The sequence below is a fragment of the Rhamphochromis sp. 'chilingali' genome (genome assembly GCF_963969265.1).
Source record: "Rhamphochromis sp. 'chilingali' genome assembly, chromosome: 2".
Classification (NCBI taxonomy): domain Eukaryota; kingdom Metazoa; phylum Chordata; class Actinopteri; order Cichliformes; family Cichlidae; genus Rhamphochromis; species Rhamphochromis sp. 'chilingali'.
This window is the reverse complement of record NC_137930.1, coordinates 17,506,181-17,524,256: the sequence shown is the minus strand read 5'-3', so window position 1 is coordinate 17,524,256 and position 18,076 is coordinate 17,506,181. Positions and strand designations below refer to the sequence as shown.

General features: G+C 40.0%; 2 protein-coding genes across 3 annotated transcripts in view; both read right to left on the bottom strand.

Annotated features, from left to right (window-relative positions):
- LOC308392914 (uncharacterized protein) overlaps window positions 1–18,076 on the bottom strand; it is a 160,258-nt gene that overhangs the window by 23,615 nt on the left and 118,567 nt on the right. The gene's annotated exons all lie outside the window — the stretch shown is intronic.
- Window positions 4,339–17,706, bottom strand: aif1l (allograft inflammatory factor 1-like). Its single transcript, XM_080873734.1, has 6 exons — window positions 17,523–17,706; window positions 17,266–17,327; window positions 15,629–15,695; window positions 10,332–10,373; window positions 9,492–9,654; window positions 4,339–5,884 (listed from the first exon to the last, which is right to left on the bottom strand). Exons 1-6 carry the CDS (start codon window positions 17,545–17,547, stop codon window positions 5,797–5,799), a joined length of 447 nt encoding a protein of 148 aa, XP_080729860.1. The 5' UTR covers window positions 17,548–17,706; the 3' UTR covers window positions 4,339–5,796.

Genomic DNA, 18,076 nt, shown 5'->3' with positions numbered 1-18,076 from the left:
AAAAGTCTTTGAAATACTTGTTAAACTATGCTACATTTAATATGCAAACATATCCAGCAAGAGAGGAAAAAAGACAGTTTGACCTTGCTGTGTAGTCTGACTACAAAACTCCATAAACCTTGTAAAGAACCACTCCTACTGTATGTCAAGACCTGAAGCATGAAAAAGCCTTACAGACATGCAGGGAATTTCAATGAACTGGTCAGGAGGAGAAAAACTCCTCACTGACAGTAATGCATGACCACACGGATTATGGTTCTAAGGAGTGTCAGGACTCATGTTTAAAGCATGGGACAATGAACCTGAAAGATCTTAAAAATCTTTCACTGCCCTTTTTAAAAAATATATTATTATTTTTCTTAAGTACAAACTGAAAAATACAGGTTTTGTTCAGTCAGTGATTATTTCAAAAAAAAAAAAGAAAGGCTTGGTGAACAGTTACCATGACTCCCTTGAGAATTCTGGTAGGAATTAACAGTGAGTACCAAAAGTCCTGTCAGTGACACTTAGTGTATTTTTGCAAGTGTGAATGTTGTACTTTGTATGCAGTTTGAGTCTCAGTACGTAGGGATCTGGCTCACTGCAGTACACATAACAGGTATTTGATTGAGCTTCTTAGCACACAGAGAACTCAGTATACATCCCAGAAGTACTGCACTCAAGATACCCAAAATGATGATTTAAAGTAATTTGATTACATGTAAAAAAGAAAAAAAAAAAGAAAGAAGAATTCAGTGTAATTTGGTTACATAATTACAAAGTAAAACATTATATTAAATGGATTATATTATATCTTTTTGATTGGTTCTTGCCATAACATGAATGTTAACAGTTGTGAAATAGGGCTATGTACCAACACAACACAACTGATGATCCCAACCCCATTAAGAAGGCAAGAAATCCCACAAATGAACCCAGAGAAGGCACACCTGTGAAGTGAAATCCAACTCAGGTGACTGCATCATGAAGCTCACTGAGAGAAGGCTAAGGGTTTGCAGTGCTGTCAACAAGTGATAACATATCATATGATATATATGATATATTATCACTTGAAGCTCACCAAAAATAAGTTTTTGAAGTTTTCTTTAAAAAAGTATTATCAAATATGTTATGGTGGCTGGTGTCAGCTATATAATCATGACAGCTATATACTACTGGTTGTCAGACACAAACAGCACTGTATCTGAGGGGCACTAAGAAGGGTAAACTGGCCACGTTTTGTTTGTTTGTTTTTTTAACCGTACAAATCTTTGCATGTGTGTGTCATCACATGAAAGTATGTTCTTGAAGACACCAACTGCAGGAACAGTATTGTATTGTTAGTACAATATTGTATTATAATACAATATTGTTGTCAGTTTTGTATAAGTATTGCTTCATATCTTATTGCAGTATTTTTGTTTGTTTGCATCCACTAAGCAGGTCATGGGTTACAGTTAGAGCCTGACCCATATAAGATTTTTAAGACATCACTATTTGAGAATTTAAAAAAAAATCCAATAGCTTGATATACCAGTCCATATTTGTTTTTCTTTCTGGCACATACATAAATAAATTGCCCAAATATTTGTTATGTCTAGGGATTTCTTTACTTCTTTAATCTAGGCCCCACTCTGCTCTGATCAGCTGGTTGTATCCAAAGGTAAGTTGTTAACAGAGAAGTTACAGAGTGGCCTCTGGTGGACAAAAAGTGTAAAACATCAACATCCATAGCTTGGTTGAAGTGTTTCTCCCGTCTCTTCTTCACTTTTTTAATATTTCATTTTACAGTCATTATAAATGCTAGATGATAATAGATAATATCGCCTGAAAATATCAGTCTGATGATAAATCGTTGGGGCTCTAGTTACATTTCACACCATAGCAAACTTAAATGTCATCCAGATGATTGTGGCAGCTCAATGAAAAAGACATATATACACAATAAACGCATTTAGTTGTATAGTTAGTTATGTCATATGCCAAAGTGGCTTACGTGTCCACGTGACAATTAAAGGCATCAACCAGAGACTGTAAGGATGCTAAATGCAAAAATAAATAAATAAATAAAAAAGTTGTAAAGAGAAACAATGCATATTAAATTAATGACACTACTTGAACAACATGTCAGGTTTATAATGTGGTTCCAGCAGGAAAAGTACTAAGAAAGCAGAGAAGCTAGCCAAGTTTCCCAAAAGCTGAATGTTTCTATTTTCATAAGTGTATTTCTATGAATGTTTAATTAGTGACAGTCTATTGGTTCATTACAGCCTGTATGTGACTTTGCTTTTATACCACCAGTTATCCCCTTTTTATTTTTCACGTTTCACTTTTACATTGCGTTTTTACCAACAAAGGATAGAAACCATGCCATAACTTGGACTGTCCAATAGATGGCGATGTCTGTGCAGGATCTGGTAAGGAGACAGATGATGAATATGCTGCCCTGCAGTGCCCTAAATCTCATACACACATAGCTAAGGCAAAATTTATTATGGTGTGCAACAAAAAGTGGCAAAAAATAGTTTTGTTATTGAAGACCGAATACGGGCCTGCGGATCGGTGTCTTTAAATAATTTCCCCCAGGGATCAATAAAGTATTCTGATTCTGATTCTGATTAAAGAGAAACCCAGCAGTGCCAGCAAATTCATCTTCCTCCACTATGCTACCATAAGCTCCTGACAGTTTATTACATGCAACAGTGGTTATCATTTTAATTAGAGACAGGCTTATTATAATCTTACTGGGCCCGCCTGTTTGCATGCTTGTTAAAGTATTGCTCATTATCCTCTACTCTGTTCCACACACAGGCAGCTGCTCTCCCCCCTAACAAGGAAAGTGAATGGGCCTCACATTTCATACAGAGAGCACAACACATTCAGACCAGTTTAAGAGACTGTTAATGCTCACGTTATTTTACCTGTTCGTGAAAACAAGCAAAACGAAAAGCTCGTGAGGACAAACAAGTAGCCTAATGCACTGAGACAATGACCCAACTTAGTGTGTACACCCAGATTCTCTTATGGTACACACATCACTTTTGTGTGTGTGTGTGTCCATGCAATACGGACATGGATATCTCCAAATTAGATAATATATCACCTTTTTCTGCATTTGTCAGCACTAAGACAAAGGATGTGCTGTAATCTAGCATAAGGATTCCCACTTTAATGGTCTGCCAATCTTTATGACTGTGGTGCCATTCAAGGACACTCACCTTTGAATGTACTGTAGCGAGATAAAATTACTATTTATCAAGTGAAATCTGTTGCTGTGTGGCTGCTGCTACATTCTAATCCAAAGTGCAGACTTTCGTCTGTAATTCAAGCAGTTTCACAAAACTGTTTAGGAATTACAGCAATGTTTCTACATAGCATTCAATTTCCAGAGTTGGACAATCTGAAATAATGTTTAATATTATAATAAGGTCCCCCCCCCCGGATGCTGTTGAGGTGGGAGTTATGGGATGGGGGCCTCTGCTACACCTTCCCAGCGCACGGCCAGGCTTCAACTTACAGGCAGCAAGCCAAAAGGATACAAGGACACCTTCCCTTGCCCGCCGCCTCTCACTGAGGGCAACTCCAGGTTGGAGTCCAGCCTCTCTCCATGAGAATCCAAGCCATGCATTGAGGTGAGGCGACTAGGTGTCTCTCGACCTCAACTAGCTCAGATTCAGAAGACGTGTCCCAAAAGCCAAACCTTAATAGCTGGAGAAAGTACTACCAGGGCCTCTGCCTGACTCACTTTTGCAGTCAATTATTGCTTATGGCCTTGAAACCACTGACATACTTAAATGATGGCTTCCTCTCTTGATATGTTACACCTTCAGTTTCTGCTCCTTTGGGGGTCTCCTCTGCCTTCCGTTTTATTTCAGTAAATGAAAAGCAAGCATATGTTGGGCTGACTTGACCCCTGAATATCTAATTTCTTGGTGATGAGAAACAAGCGTTGCTTTCTGATCTGCTTCGCAACATTTGGCTGAATCTGAGCAGGTGTTATAGCCCGATACACTTCAGGTTTCATCTTGCTGGTTTTATCAGCATTCACATCATCAGGAAACTCTAGTTACACCTACAGCCATACATGCATAACGTGCCTCCACTTTCTGACAAATGATGTGCTATGATTCAGATGTAAAAGTGGTTAATGCAATACTTTTGAACCATTTTTATTAAAGCAAGAAGTCAGCACTTAAATCACTTCCTTTGATTTAAGAATCCACTGGGCTCCTGTACAAAGGCCAAGTTACAAAAACTATATCACTGTTCAAATACTTACAAAACTAACCATCTGAAACTTGCTAACCCTAAAATCTTACCAGTTTAAGACAAGTTTTTCCACAGTGAACAACTCATCACTTGTGCCCAGTGTAAGAAGACTTTTAATTGCTTTGGCGTCGGCAAAACAATGTGTATCTTAACAACACTAAATATGTAAAATAACCACCAGACGAAAGACAAAGTATCATAATGGTGTTAAAACATGTTATGTGTCAAAGTACCAATTTCACAGTAAATACTGTTTGTTAAAAGAACATTTATACTGGGGAGACAAACACAGTCATAAATTACTTAACATGTAGGAGAAGAAACCATGTTAGAGATAAATGGCTGGCTTATGGAACAATATGAGGAAGACAATTCGACAAAGACAAATAACCAAATATCAGGTTACATTTTTTCAGTGGCATACAAATAATGGTTAGAAAAGGGGGAAGAAAAAAAAAAAGAACAGAAAAAATAAATCCACCATATGTGAACCTCACTCACTCAGAATATTGTGGAAACCAGTAACAAAAATACATCAGACACTTCAACAAACATCATTAAAACTCTCACCAAACACTAAATGATAGCATCTCACGGTTTTCTTGAATTCATACACTAAAAGGACTGCTTGAACTGAACACTAGTGTGCACTCCCTCCTCCAAACTGTGTAAGCTCTACAGTATCTGCATTTTGAGGCACTTGGAAATAATATGATTGTACGATGTGTAGTATAATATGTACATCTGTTCTGCTTGCGTGCCTGTATGTCAAACTTAGACTAGCGGTTCTAAATAGAGTCATACTTACTGCTTTTCAAGCCACACAAGGACACTGAAAGTCAACAACATGCCTTATCCTTTTACTAACATTGTGACTCACAAAGTACAGCAAGTACACACATGTACACCAGTGTGTTTTTTTTTTATATATCATAAAGTGGGAATGATAACTTGGTTACTCATTCCAGATCAGTACTTTGACTCAAAAGGGGCTTTAGACCCAGAGGAAGTGGGTAGGGCTTGAAATCTCTGGCATCTGATCTGAAGCGAAGATGTTGACCAAGATAAGCCTGGCAGGAATGCATGAAAGAGTGCTAAGAAGAGTGCAAAAATGTGTTGGAATAAACTGTTCATTTTCCTTGTGCTTTTCCAAAAGCATAGTGCTCTAAATCATTAAAATCAATGTGTCAAAAAGAAAAAAAAGAAACATACCGTGGAAGCAAAAGAGACCTCTGGAGAATTTTAAGTCTTCCCTTAAAATGCAACCATGAAACACACTACAAAATGTAATTTATCAAGCTGATTACAAGTTACTATTATCACTGCTACATTTTAATTAAAGGAGGGAAAAAAGAGGAATAAAATATTCACAGTCAAACAATTTTAGTGAGTTTTGGGCTCAGTCTTTCAAACAGAAAACTCACACACATCATATATTCACAAAATGACGTTCTTGATCACTGGTCCCACATGAACACGACACTCCACATTATTCCACATAGCTATTGATGGTCCCTCAGCTCCTTTAGCAGCATGGAGGCCTGACACTTAAGGAAGGCTAGCGATGTCCCGCTTTGGAGGGGGTCCGGCCGGCTTGCAGGGAGAGCCATTGGCTTTGTCTTCAAAAACCAAAACTCTGTGGAGAGAGATGAGTCATGGGCAGTTAACACAAGATCTCCATTTAATGTTAATTTGAGCGTATCCCAGCAGGGAAGTTGCACCCTCTATAGGTCCATCACAGGACCAGCAGAGCAGTATTTACATCATTGTCACCATGCGTAATTGCAGCTCAATGCAATTACGCATGTAAATATGATGAACATGGCTATCTGAAGTTCAAACCCAGCCTCAGAAGGGGAACAAAGGTGATTTAGGAGAGTGTGAACATGACAGGTTGTTGCTGGTCTGGGTATTTCACTTTTAAAGGCTGATCTACTGGGATTTTCCCACACAACCAGTTGTAGGATTTACAAAGAATGGTCTGAAAGAAAATATCCAATAAATGTTGATGAAAATCTGTTGTTAATATAAGAGGAATATGGCCAGATTGCTTTAAGCTGATAGGAAGCCCAGAGCAACATGAATAACCACTTTAACAAAGAATAATAAAGAACATCCCTGAATGCACAACAGGGCAAACCTTGAACCAGCTGTGCTACAGCATCAGAAGACCACTCCTGTCAGCTAAGAACTGGAAAATGAGGCAACAATTGACACAGACTCACCAAAACCGGACAGAAGTTTGGATAAATGCTGCCTGGTCTGTTGGTTTCTGCAACATTTGCCCGTAAAAGCATAGCTCTACCCTGTATCAACAGTTTAGGCTAGTGGTGTAAAGGTGTGGGAAACGTGTTCATCACAACCTTTGGACCAATTAGCACCACCTGAGCATCTTTTAAAACACCACAGTATTGTTGCTGACCAACTCCATCCCTTTATGACCACACATCTTCAGAAGACAAGATAATCTGTCATGTCAAAGCTCAAATCATATTAAACTGGGTTTTTGAACATGACAGCAAGTTCAATGTGACCACCAAAATCACCAGATCTCAATCTAATAGAGCATTGGAATGTAGTAAAATAAGAGTCACACCAAAGATGTGCAACTGGCAAATCTGCCACAACTACGTGATGCTATCATGTCAATATGGAGCTAAATCTCAGGAATTATTCTGCACCTTGCTGAATCTGTGAAATGGAGAATTAGGACAATTCTCAAGGCAAAACAGTACTAGCAAGATCCTAATAAAGTGCCTTGGCATGTTCCCTTCAGCACCACGGAGAGAGGCATAAAGACTGTAAAATATTAATTTAGATGTAAATTTAAAAGACTGACAGTAGACACAGGATGTAGCAGTCAGGCAAGAAGCAGCTGAGCAATAAGTGAAAGGAATGGAATGAAAGGAAACCACAAAAGGACCGAAGGCAACAGTGGTTCAGACTGGACACAGCACAGTGAGTGATCTGACAAGAGCTATTCAGAGCAAATGCCTGCCTTTAACTTCCTTTTTTGGAAAACTCTGCAAAGCTCCAGTAAGCTCATAAGGAGTAATGATCCCAGTGACGAAACAGGCACTCAGCAACTCAAACTCTGGCACATTCCTCTGACCACTACTCTCACTCATTTTTCTTCATACTTAGGACTTGTCTGCCATTCTACCCGTCACCACTAATATTCATCAATGTAATGTTTGAACTGAAGAGTTTTCATGACCATTGTGACCATGTTCTGTCAGCATAAGGATTTGTGATTTTTACAGAGATGAGCACACATCTGTATTTTACCCAAAGTGCAAGCATATTTTAAAAGGGGTTGAGGTGGGAATTCTGGCATCTTAATAGCAGATGGCCAATAGTTTTAAAGGGAGCGACTCACGTGGACTTTGATGCCTGTGCAGCCAGACCAGCTGCAATAACATTGAACAGACTGTTTAATGTTATGGCATCTATGTGTGTTGTTTAATCAGTGTGACTTTATTATCTGATAAAGACTCCATTACACTTATCTCTTCAAAGAGCAAGGTTTCCTTTGCTGCTCTCCTGCAAGACCTTTAACAAATCCCTACACGGCTCATTTGTCAATCAAAATCTTGGTCTAACAAATTATGACTGTGTCTTCTTTTGTACTTGTGCACTGCACTAACACTAACTTAGCCCAGTTGCGGAGCTTGGTGTCATTCATTGCCCTCTAATTACAACCAAAATCAATTATTGTCCTGCCAAATGCTTTGAATAACATCAGTCTAAAGCTGTTCCGTGGCCTCAGCTTCTCCCTCTCATATCCTCTCGAGACCCCCCCCAAAAAAACCCCCAAAAAACCCACATGAAATAAAAGCTATACTATACGCTCCTTCTGAGGTATAGTCTCAGCAGCATATTAAACATCAGGTCCCATAAGGAGAATCGTGTGCCAACAGCTGTCTAAATGACTCGGGTGAAATTTGTTGTTTTGTGTGCTTCCACTTGTCTTTGCACTAGGATGATGTCAGCGTAAATGTGCAGTCATATTCGTTGTGTTCCCACTAGTGCTGTCAGCATTAATTTTGTTAAAATGACATTAATGACATTGAGGAAGTTGCCATGTTGCAACGAGCTTAGCTTCTGTCTTGCTAGCTTGCGCTGCGCGCAGTGGATCTGCACTCGACAGTGCAGCCTAGGCGGAGTAGTCAAACGCAGATCCACTGAGCGCTCAACACAGACAGCATCGTCAGAAGAAAAGTTGATAAAATAAAACATTTTGTATTGTTCGATACATATGCGTACGGAACCGATATATCGAACAGTTCAATATCGATACGAGTATTGTTGCACCCCTAGTTAGTAGTTAACCATACAGATAATTATTTCATTTTTCTGTAGAACAAGAAATATGATATGCATGTATTACATATATTAGAAAGTGTAACCAAATACTGATAATGATAAATGTTATTTCTGGATGCAACAACAGTGTTACTAGATTATCAGCAAGCAGACAAGAGAAGCAGGAAGGGATTTAAATGTTTATAAATAGCAGCTGTGGGATTATGGGATACACTTTTGAACAACATTTGAGTGTTGTTCAAAAGTGAGGAGGAAATGCTATGCATTTTCTCTGCTTGCTGTTTTTCAGGATTATAAGATTTGTCTGCTAAAGGGTCCAGCCAGCTTAGTCCAGCAGAGCTGACACGCAGCAGCCATTACAGGCTCTAGCTCCTGTAGGTTGACCTAGTGCAAGGCTGCTTTAAAAGGCTTACACTGGCTACATTAACACATTTAAAAACAGGTGCACCACTTTATCCCCTGGGGAGCATGAAAAAGTTATTACATATTCTATAGACACCATTTCTATTGTAAAGGGTACATTTTAATGACACAGTATGGTAAATTTTGGTGGCTTTGTCAGGCCTATGCAACCATAAGTGGTTAATCAGCCTATTCTCAGTACCCTAAGATTAGGATCCCCACTACAGAGAGGGATGAGCTGACTATGGATAGGCTACCGAGATGGGTTTTGTTATCATGCTGATTAGCAGCCAATGCAGCATGTGGGCTGTGACATCATCCCTTGTCATCCCTGAACCCCCTGCTGTTTAAGGAAGCAATTGGCTGACACAGCACACAGTTCATATCCTCCCTATTAGACATGTGAACACAAGCAATGAACCAGCACACAGTCGTACATTAAACAAAATATCACTGTTAAAAACAAAAACAACCCCAAACACACATGCACACACACTAAAAGGGGGTTTACTTACAATTTGAGCACAGCTGAGCGCTTGCCAAGCATCATCTTGACAAAGTCCCTGTAGTTAATGGTGTTGCTGCTGCCGCCTGTCACCTCCACGATCATTTTTTTCAACTCCAAGTGGGTCTTGGGCACTCCCAGTTTCTCCATCATCCGCTTGAGACCCATCAGATCTGAGACAAAGTGGAGTTGACAAATGGATCCACGATTAGCAGAAAAAGGTGAATTGCTTTCCTATTTATGTACAAGTCTTTCTTTTCCACAATAATATGAAGAAAAGAAAAAAAACTTTCAAAAACGCTAAATTACATCAACACCTACAATAGACTTGACTAAATTTACACAGAAAGTTTCAAGCATTTATCACACAGAGATCGTTTCTGTCTAACAGTTTTATAATGTCTGCTTCTGACAGAAATACCATTTATTTCAGCTGGAATGAGTTTAAAATACATTGTAATGATTTGGTAAAAGTGCTTCTGAATCACAAAAATATCTGTGCAAAATTATGGAAAACCAATATTAATTGTGCAGAGACCAGAAAACTGAATAGGGGCTAATATTCAGAGATATTTTGCTGACTGGGGAAGTTTTATAGGACATACAGGAGCTTGTTTTAGGAACCGCAAACAGATCCTGACACTACAGTTGGCCCCACACCTGTTTCAAAACCTTCCACAACAATGGACAGAACAGTCTCACTTCCCATGCAGCACACAGCAAAGTAACATGAGCCTGTTTAAATCCTGCGCCCACTGGGGGCAGACAACACACACAGTATTAATTACTGTTGTCTCATGTCAACATGGGCTTGAGCGACAGTTGTTATCTGGGTTGTTTTTTTACTCACCAATCTCTCCTTGGTCGTTCAGGTCAAACTCAGCATATTTATCTGCAAAACAAGCACAGGAGATTATTACCAACAGTGGTAGTTCATTCACCATCCCCCACACACATACACACCTCGCAGTACAACACTAACAAGCACCAACCTCCAGAGAGCATATTACATGTCAGCAAAACAGTTGGCACACTCTGCCCAGTGATCTCAACATCTTACACTGTGCTGACAGCTGACCTAGCAAAGACACAAACAGCTGATAAGGACAGGTGGGTTTTTGTGTGTGTTCTCCCACATCTCTGAGCAGGAAGCAAGCAATCTGGCAGCTGCAGGGAGCCGTGGCAGCCAGATTAAGAGTCAGAAGGTCAGGAAGTTAAAACAGTACTTCAAGTTTAAACAGAGTGAAAAGAAAGATGTTTGGGCCCAAAATCGCCAAGCACAGCAGCATACAGACAGTTCATGGGCTGTGAACAATCTCAGCCCACGAGGGCCGGTGTCCCTGCAGGTTTTAGATCTCACCTTGGGTCAGCACACCTGAATCACATGATTAGTTCGTTACCAGGCCTCTGGAGAACTTCGGGACATGTTGTTGAGGAGCTAATTTAGCCGTTTAAATCAGCTGTGTTGGTTCGAGGACACATCTAAAACCTGCAGGGACACCGGCCCTCGTGGACTGAGATTGCCCACCCCTGCTCTATACTCATTTCACTATAAAGAAACAAAAGTTGTAATTACTGAACATTCGAGACACTAACACATTGTCATTGTTGAAAACACTCCCTTAACAACTCCTCATTCGTGGTTTCAGCTAAAGAAAAAAAAAAACCCTTGTTATTTATGCGATAGAATAACTTGGATGTATGTGACCAAATGTTACAATTTTTTTTTTTTTTTAAATTAGCATAGAACAACATTTACCATTAATACTTGGAGGGAAACTCTTATAATAGATGCAGTGAAAACTTTAGGAGAAATAAATCTAGTATCATCAATTTAGTATCCTTCTAAACGTCAGTTAGGGACACAATCTCTGCAGCTATGATGGTGAATAATGATCTGAAGAGTTGATGGTTTTGGCAACATTGTGACATCACGAGGTAGCTGACCTGTGACCTCTTTGAATATAAAATGTTGAATTGAAATTTCATTGGTTTTTCTCGAGTCTAAGTGAACTATTGGGTCAAATCTGAAATTCCTCAGGAGATATCACAATTGTGAGAACGGGACAGATGGAGGGATAGCCTGAAAACATAACGCCTCCAGCCGCAGCTCTAACGGGAGCATGAAAATCTCATCTAGGACTAAAACAAGTCATGACTTTCATCACTGATAAATCAGACATTTCTTTTCTTTTCTTCCTATTGAAAAAAAATAAATAAATCACTTTGCTGTATCACACCAAAAGAAAACAATTCACACATTTTAAAACATGGAATTGAAAAAGTCGGTTGCTTTTTTTTAAAGCTTTCATTTCTAAACTGGGATGGAATGAAATGGAATTGGCCTAAAGATTACTCTTGGTATATCGTCTAATCTAAGTGGTTTTAACCACAGACAGGCTTAAGAATAAATAGTAATTACTAACCACTGGATTTGCATTCACTTATAAAAGCACAACATAAACATGTCAATGAAGTGACTGCTTCTTCGGAAGCGGACATTTTTCCGCTTCTGCCTAAATTTTTCTGTTCCCTTTTCCCTGGAAGAGCACTTTAGTCAGATTACACTTGCTATTTCTGTACCACAATGGGAGCTCTGTGTGTGTGTGTGTGTGTTGGGAGGGACAGAGAGAGGGTACTGTGTTAACTGAGCGAACCCGTGGGGAGTGGGACGGGACAATGCCGACCCTGTTCGTAAACTCTGAGGAGTGGGCCTCCGCACACACATGCGCACACACACAGCAGTTTTTGAGTGGGCCACTTGTCGTAGCGCAGCCTGTTGATCATCTGCAGCCACAGAAAACGGCTCAACTGCACAAAACTCAAGTCTTCAGTTGCTCCTCCAGACCCAAATTCTTTTGGCAAGTGATGCTAGAAAATAAATGGCATCAAATTCTCAAGAAAGCCTTAAATATACTTTATTTTTTACTTTTCTCTGACATTCATAAGGAGGTCTGAAGTGTAAGTTTGATTTAGACAAAGTTGTTTGTCTACCACCCACTTAGTCAGCTCATCAAAAGGGATTTTCCATTTTTAAAAAAGGAGGGTGACTTGCTGATAAAATAGCTGCAATGGACGGTGACCGCACTGACTTCCTCTGCCACTTTGGCCAACAGATAAACACAAGGATTTCCCATCACTTTAAAAGACCCTAACCCCCAGGGCAGAGGCCACTGTCAATTAGCTTCTGTTTAGTCAAAATAAAAACAGCCCCCCCCCCCAAAACACAACTTCAGTTTTCTTTTTGGTTTGTCTGAGAGTGATGAGAAACAAAAACAACCTGTGGAACTCTAAGCAAAGGTACAGTGCTAGTTTGTGTCTGTGTCTGTGTGTGTGTGTGTGTGTCTGTGTGTGTGTGTGCGCGCGCGCACTAATTCTGAGCAAATGCAGGCTACATACTTTAGCTCAATCGGTAGTTGATTATCAGCACCATCTTTTCATTTTAGTCCCAGATTAGTCTGTGTTTACTTTGCCAAGTGGCCACAATTACCAGGCAAGCTAACAGGGGGGACTAACACGCACACTTTACACTTTTTTAGAATTTGTGGTTGCAGAAGTTTGTTTTATTTAAACTTTTTAACTGTAATCGAGTTAATGGGACTGAAAAACTCAGACACAGGTTGATGCGTTCTGTCCTCTTTGCGCTTCATTTTGGGCAGCAGTGGTTCAGGGGGTAGAGATGGTATGACTGATGGACTGATTCCTTAGCTACTCCAGTCTTCAAGATACTGAACTCAGAGTTTCCCTGGACACTTCTCCACAGCAGTGCGTTCACAAATGTTAGACAGGGTGCTTGGGTATGAATGTGTGTACTGATGATTCGACACCGATACTGGTATGTATTGGACATGGCAGGAGTTGCATCGGTGAATCCCTTGGGCTGAAGTAGCTAGGGCTGTACTCTCCAGGTTGATTAGTGGACTGGTTTGTTAACACAGTCTCATTTGACCAAATACTCATTTGTTGGATAACTGCTGCTGTTAGAAGGAGAAAAGATCTGTACCGATGAGTACAAGTTATGTATGTACAATGCTTGAGACTAAGGCTCCGTTCACACTGCAGGTCTTAATGCTCAATTCCGATTTTTTGATCAAATCCGATTTTTTTGTTTGGTTGTTCACACTACAAATAAAATGTGACAGCAAACGCGCTCTAATGTGAACCGTTCACGGCCCTAAAGCGGCCTGCATGCGCAAAAGAAGACATCTCACACACACACACACACACACACACACACACACACACACACACCTCTCTGTTTAGACTCAGACCAAGCAGTATTGTTTGATGGCCCTTAATATAAAGACCTGTTTCGGACTTTACATTTTCCAATTTTGCTTGAAGTTTTTTTGTTATTTAAATATGACCTAATAATTATCCTTATTGCTGTTTTAGAGAGGAGCAGTGCTTCAAAGGATAGTTGCAGATTTCTGTCAGAATCTGCAGATTAAACAGTACAAATAAAATGTTCACATTTCTCCAATGTTGTCTTCCAAACAGTTTCACTAACATCTACACTGGATGGCCAGGAAGCGATCACGATGTCGTCGGGCGCTTCTCTGGCGCTGATAATAGGCGTCTGTCTTGTGTCAGTGACGAAAAAGACGTATTTAATGCGACATGACCATTCACACAACAGTCGCTTTCTAAAACATCAGATATGTATCGGATTCAGTACCACATACGAAAGTGACCCAGATCGGATTTGAAAGTATCGGATTTGTGCTGTTCACACTGTCATACTATGATCGGATATGGGTCGCATAGTGTCCAAAAAGTCAGATTTGATGCACTTTTGCCTGCAGAGCGAACGTAGCCTTAGAGTGTGAGAATAATAGAATCAATACTTTGATATATTTGGTCTAAAAATTGTCCCCATCCAAAATCTGGGTGTAAAACTTAATTTTTCATTAAAACTGAAAAAAAAAAAAATTCACAGTTGTAATTGCTCAGAACATGAGGCTTATTAGTGTTATTGCTCATTAGTTAGAGTGCTGAAATCACCAGCTGAAACAGCTCTATTTTAAAAAATCATATTAATATTGGAAAGCTTATATTGGTCAGCTCCAAAACTGTTATTTCTGTAAAGTAACTTTGTTAATGTGATTTAATATGTTTCACACACTATATTTTCATGTTTTTTAGATTTCATTTATGTTAATAAGGCCAGCAGCCTGAGTACCCTGTGGCTGATTAATTTAATCTAGTGACTAACTGATAGGAATAACTACATTCAGCCATGAAAGTAGTAACAAGTGTCCAAAAACCAAACAAATCAATGAAAACTTCAATATAGAGTCACCTGAATATGCAAAATTAATTTAAAAAAAAACCCCAAACCTGCATTGGGTTTTATGGAAGTGTTAAAATAAAATAGGACTACATTTTATCTTGGTTTTTTTTGTTCCATGTGCTGGGTTGCAATGAGTCGATCTGACTGGTAGTTAAAAGTAGTGTGACCTTTAAGCCTCTGGGACAATGTGGAAAACATGGGGGGGGGGGGGGGGGGGGGGGGAACCCAGCAAACCTCCCAGGACCCTGGTGCTTGGTCCCATTTCTGTTTATATATTACTGCTCCATTTCCTCCAGCAAGCATGCAATGTAAGTAGGACACTGGAGCATTTTTTCTTCTTCATTGCAATACTTACGCTGTTTTTTTACAATAAACTGCGTTTTTGGTCTGATGTGAAACCGATTAAAAAACTCACACCGACTGTAAAAAGAAAAAAAAAATCTACATGCCTTAAATGTAAACGCAATATCTGTGGAATGGGGAAGGAGTTCTTTTCTAAATTGTGCAACCTTTATTCCTGTATTCAGCAAGTATCAATGTTTTTACTCCTGTTCCCAGGAGCTAGGAGTTTACCCAGGAAAGCTCCGAATATTGCAACAACAAGCAGAGTCACGCCCCGGCACATTCCTACCAGGCCACTAAGGACTTGGCCTTACAAATGTTTTAGAAATCACAGCATTCTGTCTTTCCCACAGAGAAAAACAAAATGCTGAAGACTAAAGGATTGTGTGTGTGTGTGTGTGTATATTGCCTGCCAAGTAAAAAAATATTTAAGCTAAGACAAAAGCCAGGAAAAACCCCAGCCACACCACCGCAGATAGCCATCAGCTGAAGGAAGGGCTGGATTTTCTTACTTTTGAAACCTTCCAACTTTTCAGCCAGGTCTTCTTCATCACTGTATTTCTGGTCTTCCAGGTACTCCTGAGAAAGAGGAAGGGGGTAAAACAAAAGTGAAGCTGGTCATAAAATACAGGTTTTACAAGTTTAATGAAACTGGGACTACTTTTTCATCTTCCTTGTTAGATTCCAGCGAATTCCCCACACATAAACAGAACTTTCAGCACACCAAATCTGACTGTGTCCTGTCCAAATTTTGAACTGGAGACCAACGACTCCCTTTACTGTCGTCACTTATCACCGCGTTCATTAAGTGGAACACCTCGCAAGGGTACAAAGCTGCCAGAAGGGAGCTAATGTAATAAAATTATAATGATGCAACATGGCGTGTGGGAGTCATCCACAATCCTTGCAGGACAGAGCGAGAGCCAGAACGACAGAGCGTGCCGTTGTTCTTCGTGCTGACCTCAGTGTGTCTATCGAACTTGCAATTAAGTGTAAAGAGGATAAACACCACGACTGGACCTTTATCAGGGATGCCTGACTCAGCTGTGCTGAATCACACAGCAATTTCCCACACAGAAGTGTCCTGCTAGTCATTTACGTTATGTAAACAAAGGGAGGGCCAGTTTTATGAGTCGTGAAAATCTATAAGGAACGGTTAAACCGAAATACAGATATATGGATTACACTTTACATCTATGAGCAAATTACAGTCATTTTATTTTGTTTTCGGTCATGAAAAACAAGAAGAATAGTGCCAAAATTTCCTTGTCACGTTTACATATCTTGCACATGTTATTAGTTCCTCATTAATGGAGCCTTAATAAGAAAAATAAATAAATAATAGAGAGTGATGCCAGAATACAGAACACAGAAGCTGAGATTTGAGATCGGGAACTACAAGATGCAGTCATGATAATACAGCGGAATTAAATGGATGTCACTGTACAAAAGAAAATCCTGGATTTAATCACAAAATAACTGATATTTTTAGACAGAGCCGCTTAGAAACCAGGGGTCATTTCTCTAATGAACAAATAAATACAAGCAGTGCGTAGTGGCAACTGGGACTGCTGTGCAAATACATTACTGTCACTGGCTCCTTTCCAAGTGGCCTGCCTTTTTTTATTTTTATACATATATGTGTACATTTTGCCGCAGCAGTGAGCTGATGACATCCAAAGCAGAGGAGGAAAACAGATTACACAGATATCTCGTCAAACTACGGCTGACGAAGCGTGTTAAACAAAGAGCTCATTGTAACACCTGTTTCCCGTCGGCACGAAACGCGTTTTAAACGTTTCCCACATTGATATAATCGGGACAGAGGGAGACGTTCACGGTCCTTTAGCACGGAGCTGTGTGACAGCATGCAACCATTCAACAAGTGTACCCCAGACCCTGCAGTTGGTGACGGAGGGAAATCAATAAAAATGCATCATCAACAGCATGGTCACGGCCAGCTTCAAAACACGAGACAGTGGCGTTTTGATTTCTAATTCACCGCACTCCTGAGACAGTTACCCGGGAATGCACCGAATCCTCAAAAACGAGGCCAAGGCCAAGTCAAGTGTGCGCGAGCTCATTAAAATTCAAATTACCGTGAAGTGCCGTTAGAGAAGCTCGCGGCAAATAAAGAGAACACGCGTACCTGGTTTATTTCTTCCAGTTTTTGCCTTTGCTGGTCTTTTAACAGCCCGAAGGCTTTTCCACCTGCCAAACAAAAGAAAGTGAGGTTATTTTTTATTAAATAGCTGGTTAATACTAACACAGGCTTAGCCTGGACGGTAGCCGGTCGGCCTGAGATGCTCTATTGTAAAGACTAACATTAAGCTGTAGCTAGCCACAGACATAAGCAGATGCCCGCTAAAGGGGGGCATGGCAGTCCGTAACCATTTTATTTATTACCTTGGAGATTTTTACTTGAAGGCATCCCGGAATTTATCTGTGATGTAAAAATCCAGAAAATGAAAAAAAAAAATTCCGAGCCAGAAGGCTGCCGCAACTGTCCGCCTGGGAGATACTCCTATTTAGAGAATGGGCTCAATAGGCCACTCACTGCACCGGTGTCAAAACATACACTATTATCAACGGAACATCCGATCAGTCCTTTCAAAACAAAATGTTGAAATCCAAGAAAGTTGATTCTGTTCTTCTGGAAGTAGTGTTTTCAGTGGGAGAAACGTCACGCACGCACTGAACTGGAGAGCGACTCCTTCAGTCTCAGCTGACTTTATAAACAGCACATTGGCATAATGACCGAAACTATACTATAGCACCAGTGACTAACAATGAGGTCAGTTTCATGATCAAATTGCCATGACTGCAATCGCACATTGTAAGATGGTAAAAGAGTTACCCTTATGCCCCCTCAGCGATTCAGAGATGGTCTTTCCCTTTTCACCTAAATGGCCTCCTTGACTCCCTGCACAAACCACCATTCCTTCCTGTCCAGGATCTGT

Coding starts and splice junctions, on each gene's coding strand:
- aif1l (XM_080873734.1), bottom strand. CDS start 17,547: ATGCCTTCAAGTAAAAATCTCCAAG. Junction 10,374..15,628: donor AAAGTTGGAAGGTTTCAAAA/GTAAGAAAATCC, acceptor CTTGTTTTGCAG/ATAAATATGCTGAGTTTGAC. Junction 5,885..9,491: donor CGCTCAGCTGTGCTCAAATT/GTAAGTAAACCC, acceptor CTCTCTCCACAG/AGTTTTGGTTTTTGAAGACA.